At 39.6% G+C, this 7,735-nt stretch overlaps 1 protein-coding gene and 1 long non-coding RNA gene across 4 annotated transcripts in view; both read left to right on the top strand.

Moving 5' to 3' along the window:
• The first annotated feature begins 460 nt into the window (after positions 1–460).
• Positions 461–7,735, top strand: part of LOC108755596 (alpha-catulin) — a 54,689-nt gene continuing 47,414 nt past the window's right edge. For all 3 annotated transcript variants that reach the window (XR_001939779.1, XM_018498727.1, XM_018498717.1), the window contains exon 1: positions 461–646. Coding sequence is in view for 2 of the 3 variants with exons in the window: in XM_018498727.1 (XP_018354229.1) it covers positions 560–646 (87 nt within the window). In the remaining variant the exon portion in view is untranslated. The remainder of the gene's footprint in view (positions 647–7,735) is intronic.
• On the top strand, positions 1,536–5,811 carry LOC108755619. Its single transcript, XR_001939781.1, has 3 exons — positions 1,536–1,545; positions 2,360–2,362; positions 5,696–5,811. It is a non-coding gene; the product is annotated as an uncharacterized LOC108755619 (long non-coding RNA).

The raw sequence follows: 7,735 nt of genomic DNA, 5'->3' as shown, positions 1-7,735 counted from the left end.
TATATATATATCACGATAAATATTAAAGTAAACTACGACTCGCATAGACTCTCGCTTAATGCATTATCGATTAATTTTACACGTTATTCATAGGTTATTCATAGATTCTCTCTTTTCCACTTTCGGAAGCTCAGGTGTCGAAGAATATCCTACGATTTTCGCGTAACTCGAAATTACTGGCGGCCGTCAACGGCAGCATCGGCGAATGACAAGAGCGAAGAGACAAGAGTGTTACGCGAGGAACCAAGAGATGGCTGGGAGCTGTGGCGTCGCGACGTTTAAGCCCGGCGCACCGGCGCGGCGTCCGGCGTCGACGGCAGTAGTTGCGTCGGCGTCGCCGTCGTCGTCGCGCGACGTCGCCCTCGTCATTGCCGGCTCGAGCCACGGGGCTCGAAGGCCATTGGTTGGCCCGTAGGTAGGAGGGTGTCCGGTGGCTGTCAGCGACGGCAGCGGGGGCAAGGGTTGCAGTCGTGCCGGGCACGCGGGCGGGGGTAGGAGGGGTGCAACGAACCCTCTCGCCTCGGCTCGAGTCTACGGAGCACGGAGTTGTGTTCGAATCATGGCGACACCCGACCCCGTAGACCCAGCCACCCTAGAGATTAAGACCCGTAGCATAGAACAGACACTACTCCCACTAGTGAAACAGGTAAGATGTGTTTCCGCGTGATAATGCGGCAACCAGAGTTTTCGTTCGCACCGGCGGCGCGCCGTCTCTTTCCCATCTGTCTCTTTCTGCCTGCATCCTTCTCTTTCTCTCGCCCTCTCGCCCTCTGCCTCTCTGTCTTTATCTCTCTCTCTCTCTCTCTCTCTCTCTCTCTGCTTCTCTTCCTCTCCTCCTCCTCGCTCCCCGATCGCCGTAGACTATCCTTCTTTCTCTTTCGTCGCAAACTCCATCCGCCTCGCGCTCATTCTCGGTCTTTATTCCTCTCGTATGACGCTTCGCGTATACCCGGCACCCCCGCGTGCCGTTGCATCTCGTTACATCTCGTTACGTCTCGTATTCGATCCCTAACAGATTGAGATAATTTCTCAATCCTCCGGAGTCACTTCCAAGTCATTCTATCTCGCTACTCCGATCACGCTCGCGAAAGCATGTATGATTGTATATACGCGATCCGATATGCGCACGTCGTAGAATCGAGCGAACGGACACCACGAGATGTTGAGTGCGTGGACGGTGCATCTCTCTCTCTCTCGCGGCGCCCCGACGCGACGCGACGCGACGCGACGTCGGAACGACGCACAGCGCCGCATGACGAAAAACGCAGGAGCGAGACGTCGAAATGGGTACGCGTGCGAGAGGGTATCGTGGACGCGAGAAGGATCGAGCAGTGAATCGGGTTGAAAAAGTGAGCTCGGGAAAAGAATTTGTAAAACGGGGTGCGCCATGTAAGATACGTCTCGCGCTCTCCGCCGATACGGTCGCTCTGAAACTAGAAATAGCGCGATTCCCACGCTTTTGGGAATTTCCGCGTGTTCGACATTTTAGCAAAAATTTCGCCGAATTATTTTTATCTTCGAATAAAGATTCAATCTCTGAAATCGGTAATAATTCCAAAAACGATGACGGTTCCAACGAACACGTATAGCTGTAGTGAGCGCATTCGAGACCGTAATTCGTAAGAACGTTATTTCATGGAAATTTGACAACTCTAATGTCAGAGGGACAGAGAGACATGTGTCGAATACGTGCAGCTTGTCACGAGGCGCACACAGAGCGATACAGAGCATACAGAGTAACGGATATTTCGGTGGTCCACTATCTTTGTCATTTTCTTCTCCTCTCTTTCGCTCCCTCTCCCGCTACGTCCGTCCGTCTCGCACTTTCTGCACTTGCCTTTTTCTTCCGCGTTGCTCACTTCTGAGCTGTTGCGGCGCACGCTCGCTCACCTTACCTTGGCTTGTCGACGCCGATACCGGCGTCTTCGTGGAATTACGTTTGAATTTACGCTGCACCCTCGTTGCATAATCACCGGCACGTGCGCGATCCACGCACGCGAGCCATGTACACACAGATCTGCGGTTCACGGGTCAAAGGCCTTTAAATGACCGCCCGCGAAGAATAAATCGCCCTGCTCCGCTTTCTACGACGTCGACGATTGAGGAAATTTTTTACGCGAAAAGCGTATGCAACGTGCAAAGTGTAAAAATGAGAGATTATCTGCTTTGTGTGTCCTCTCGAGGAGGAGGGAAATTCAGTTAATTAAAAGCTAAAGTGAATTTACATACGAATATTCTGTTTCGAAATATTTCAGATTAATTATTTGTAACGCAAGAGAGAGATATAAATCGATATTTTTTTCTTTTCGTCTCGTACTACCTTCCCAGTACACGGTCGAAATTATGATTTCGTTTAAAGATCGTTTGAGACTTTCTCAATAAAACGACTACAATTGCACCGCATGCAGTAGATTTTGCACTTGCGTTCATAATTTATGCACACATGTATATGTATGTATGTTACACATGGCTCGCTAATGTAAGTCAAATATCGAAATCACGAACACGTTCAATCAAACAACGTGTATTTCGCTTCATGCACGCTACATCGTAAACTATTTCATCATCTCGTGTATCCAATAAAACTCGTTACAGCGAATTATTATTAAAATGATAATATTGTATATGCAAATTATCATTAACGCAATATACATACATTTGGCATGTTTAACTGAAATTAACTGCATCGCCGAATGTCAAATTTCGCAATGATCATAATGTATTCTATATAGAGGGAGAGAGAGAGAGAGAGAGACGGAAAAAAACGTTATCAATTGAAAAAAAGATGTGTTTTATCTCTTTTTAAGAAGATTTTACAATTGTGCTTCAAAGGAAAACTCGAAGTATCTTCAATCACTGTCTTCAATCTACTTCAATAACGAACCTATCTATACAACAGTGAGTTCTCCCTTCGAAGCGCTTGAAAAACCGCAACCCGCAGTCCACGATTAATCTCGTCAAATGAAACAGAGAGCAATTTAATTGACGCTTTCGTTAAAACTAGCCGTACCTAAAAAAGAGATTACGCCGACCAATTCCTGCTGTCGAGTGCGCAAGAAACTCTCGCGTGCAAGAAATAATCCGATTCAGCTCGCGATCCCTCAAAGAAGAACCGTTATTTCCGTTAGAATGAGATGAAATCAACAAAACAACAGGCAGATAGATATTCGAATATATTCTTTTCCTTTTTCCGTTGTAATTAATTTAACGATTAATCACTAAGGACATCGCTGTTCAGATAAAGGGCTGAGAAGAAACGGCGGATGATAGATGACGAAAGAGTCGATAGTTTCCGCAAACACATCGATCGAATCGGTAATTATCGCGCTGACGCGCGGTAATTATCATCTATAAAATGAGAATGCGCGGCAGCGAGAGACTAGAAGAAAAAGAAGAACAGAAAGGAAATAGACGGAGGTTATTTCGAGAATGAAAGAGGGGTGGCTCCGATCACCGCTCGTGGTCGACCTTCGTCGTCGTGTTTATCGATATTTCTGGCGATGTAGCGGAGCACGCGTACGTGCACACAGTGCCGAGAGCGTGTGCGTTCGTACGTGTGCGTGTGTATGTGTTGGTTAAACTCCTCGGGTTAGAAGGGCGTGCAGTACGAGTGGATTGGCTGGTGCATGGCACAGAGGGCGATCGTTACGAGCTGCAGCCACTTGTTAGAGCTCCGTCTAGCTGCCCCCGCGCATACTTATCTCCGTCGTCATTTCTTCTCTTGCGTATCCGCCTCTTCTTATCACCTTTCTTCCACTTTTTCCCCGGCTTACCGCTATTTCGCTTTTAGCCTCCGTAGGGCTTCAAAGCAGCTTTCCTCAGGCGATTTCCGCGTCACGATTTCGTTCCGTCAAATTTCCTATCGACTGTCGCTAATATCTCGAACACCTGCGTATCCTCACATATTTCGATCGCGGCCCTCTGCATATGGAATATGCATTGGTTAATTGTAAATTGTTTTCGGATTTCGCAAGAAATAATTGTACTTTGATAATTGTGCTCTCAATCTCTCTTCTGGAAAATGTTTGAAACTCAAGAGTTTAGTTTAACTTTTCAGTAAAAATCGCCTCTTGATATTATTTTATCGAAATAAAATTTCTTACAATCCGGGTTATATTCTTTAAATTTATGCCAACTTATATATATATATATATATATGTATAAATATGTAAAAGTTTAAAAAACTCTATTAAAAGATGTTGAAACAGTTTCGTTTATATTCGTTAAAAGAATTTTTTAATAATCACTCAATTATCTTAACTGATACATATAATATTAACAATTTTATGAAGTTCTTCTATAATAAAATGCTAATTAATACAAATAAAAGCGATTGTTACGTCACACTAACAAGAATGATGTAAATATATGCAAGAATTATGAGCATGCACACATATGCATATCGCAAAATGGAGCAAAAATAATTTGGCCACTCTTACCACCACGTTGCAGCAATAACACATGTTTCACGCGAAAAAAGACTCATTAGCTGTTGCCCAAAGACAACTAAATCATATTTCAAACATCACGTGTAATAAGAGAGCGCTGAAAATATTTATCTTGTATGCTAGCCAGAATTACTAATTTCCATTCGTTTTATTTATATTCATTCGCGTTTGTATTACTTACGAAATTGCCATCACTCTAACTTAGTTGCGCTACGAATGTCTTAACCACGTTAGATAGATATACAACCATTACCAATCGAAATGTTAACAGTGAATGAAGAACAAACCATCGTCCACGAAGACTTCCTCGAGAATGTCATTCTTGGACATTTTAATTAACTTCGACCTTCGATTTAATCTCGAACTGACCCTTACCAGCACGTTACTGGCTGCTAAAAAGGACGCAAAAAGGGAACAATTACACAAATGCTATTTAACTCCTTCATTTTAGGGATTTCGTGCAAGTTATCGAATTTTTCAAATTTCTTTTCTAAGCTTGAATGGTTGGAAGGAAGACAATAAGTAATTATTTAAAGTACTGTTTGAACTAACATTTTGCGATATTACGTGAGGTAGAAGTTGTCGATCTCTCATAAAACGTTTTAGACCATGATATCATTTTCTCTCTAATTGTACTCTGTATTATTGCGCGCGTGACCACAACCATTTAATAGCGTCTTTCACTGACAGAGCTGGTGTGCACTCAGTGCATATTAAAACCGTTGTACACAAATCGACGTAAAGATGTATGTTTAATGAAAATATACAAACGAATTATCGCGAAATCTCCAATACATTTTATTATGGTATTTGATAAAATATACATTTTGATAAAATATACATTGTTATGTGTATGTACAAGTTGGTATACAACAGCTTTAATATGCACTGAGTGCGCATCAGTTCTGCCAGAACTGAAGCGAAAAACGCTGTAAGTACAATATAAGTCGACAAAAATATTATAGCAAATTATTAAGGCGCGATTGCACCAACGTTACTTTGATTTTAAGTACTTTCTGTCTCTGTCTCTTTTTGGCTTTAAAACGAGACAGATAGGGTTTTAAGTTTCAAAGTGGGCCTAAATCTTGTAGGTTAAAAGAACTTTATATCAACCCTCAACCCGTGTATACGGAGATCATTTGTGTCCAGGCGATTTTTATAGTTCTCAATGTTTTGAAAGCAAGTGAGTACAGGCGCGCCGTTCTGCTAAAAAAAACTTGTGGGATAGAGGAAGATATCCCTGAAAGCCGAGCAGTGGACATCATTTTCTCGCTGAGCAGCGGATATTCAAAATCGAGCGAGGACACGAATGACCCTCGTCATATATTCAACGCATATTTATACAAAAAAGAAAATTTTTTTTTTCGCGTTTCTTGGCTATTTTTATAAGTAAAACACACACACACACACACACACAATATATAAAACGAAAAAATTTTTATTCAGTGTTATCTTAGAATAAAATTGTCAAACCACTCTGTAGAAAAGACGACACTGTAAGTGAACGATTTCTTCGTTCTCTTACAACGTCATCTCGTATTTTTTTATTAACGAAAGTGTATGAGATTACAGATTTCGAATAAAGAATGGTTTTTTTTAAGTTATTAAATGTCAATTTTTCATAGGAACGCTTATTTTTATAAATTTCGAAATTGTAAAACTTTATGTCCCGAATTTAAGCATTTAAATTAAAAAAATTTTTTGCCATATACTTTTTTTCTTAAAATATGAACTTTGAACTTTATTTTTTCCTATTTTAATTATTAAATTTCAATGATCAACCATACTCACATTTGTGTTTACATGTTTGCAAAAATAAAATATTAAAAAAAAAACCAATAAATTTGTTAAACTATGTATAAAATCCTTCATTTAGAATAGTTAAGGAAGCTACATGAATATTTTAATATTTTTTGAACCACTTAACCCATTAAAAAAAAATACGCCGGACATAAATGACGCCCGTGTACACTTAATGGGTCAAAAAACGTATACACGGTGAGGATTAAATTGTATTCTATCCTATTTGAAAAATATTTTAAAGAAGACAATTTGACAAAATGTCTAATTGTAATGCGATAGCGGGAGAGTGCTTATGCTCCATTGTTAACGCTATAAATAACTCCTTTAGTCAAAATAATAAAGTAGATAAGTGAACAATACGTACTCTGGCAATAAAAACAGTCACAGTTATGCTGGCACTCAATGAATTTTTCTTCATAACTCGAATGTAATTCTCGCACATGGCGTATTTTCACTTTTACTTATTTTTTTTCTTTTTAATACAACGAGTAAATGAATTTTTATCCGAGTTCGCGATTACTACTTACGTTCTCAAGCGATATTCGTCAAAGCGCAATAAGCACGTTATATACGACAATGACATTTCTTATTTGAAGATAGATCAAACACACCAAAAGCTTTCTACTATAATATTGGCTGTCGACCTATTTAATCAACAGTACCTTCGAGTTATAAGGAAATCGTCAATCCTTATGATACAAAACGTCATTTCATCGGTATGCATCATTTAAGTCTTTCTTATTATTAGAAAAACTTTTTCTTATTATTAGTAAAGTCTTTCTTATTATTAGTAAAAACAACCGAGCGTAAAAAACTAACCGATATTAACCACTATCTATCAATCGCTGTCAGTCGTCCGATAATTCCATTGAAAATTATTCAACTCTGAAAGGCTTGCGTAAAAAATCCGATCGTCTAGCTATTAGCATTAATATCACTGATATTTGGACTCTAATGATATTTTCAATGCAAGCAATGTACGTATGGATTATAAATTGGCAAAAGATTAAATCTGAATTTTCGGAATTTTCAATTATCGTTTTAAATATTAATGATTATATTATATTTTGTAATTCTACTACATACGTATACGCATTGAAAATCTTATTAAAAACTTCTCATTGAAAAATTACCTTTCGCTTGAATGTATAATAAAACGTAGGAAGAGTATATAGAATGTATAAAACACCTTTAAGATACGTAACTAGCGAGAATTCACAATAGCTAATGACAGAAAATGACGTGGAAGACAGCCATTTTGTCGGAAAATTTCAACTATGGTTTTCTCTTGGTCTCCAAGCGCAAAGAGACCGCTCAATAAAGGCATCATGCAATCTCTCTGCCTTCGCATTGTACAGAGTTCATTTTATTATAGTCGTGTGAAAGAAAGAATAAAAGCGTGGACACGAATCCATAATATGAGACCGTAAATGATTGGAAGGACAAATATGTAATTAGCGTTAAAGGATTTGGACAAAACCGAA

Source organism: Trachymyrmex septentrionalis, unplaced genomic scaffold (assembly GCF_001594115.1).
Source record: "Trachymyrmex septentrionalis isolate Tsep2-gDNA-1 unplaced genomic scaffold, Tsep1.0 scaffold123, whole genome shotgun sequence".
Lineage (NCBI taxonomy): Eukaryota > Metazoa > Arthropoda > Insecta > Hymenoptera > Formicidae > Trachymyrmex > Trachymyrmex septentrionalis.
The sequence above is the reverse complement of the archived record's forward strand: the minus strand, read 5'-3'. Positions and strand labels throughout refer to the sequence as shown.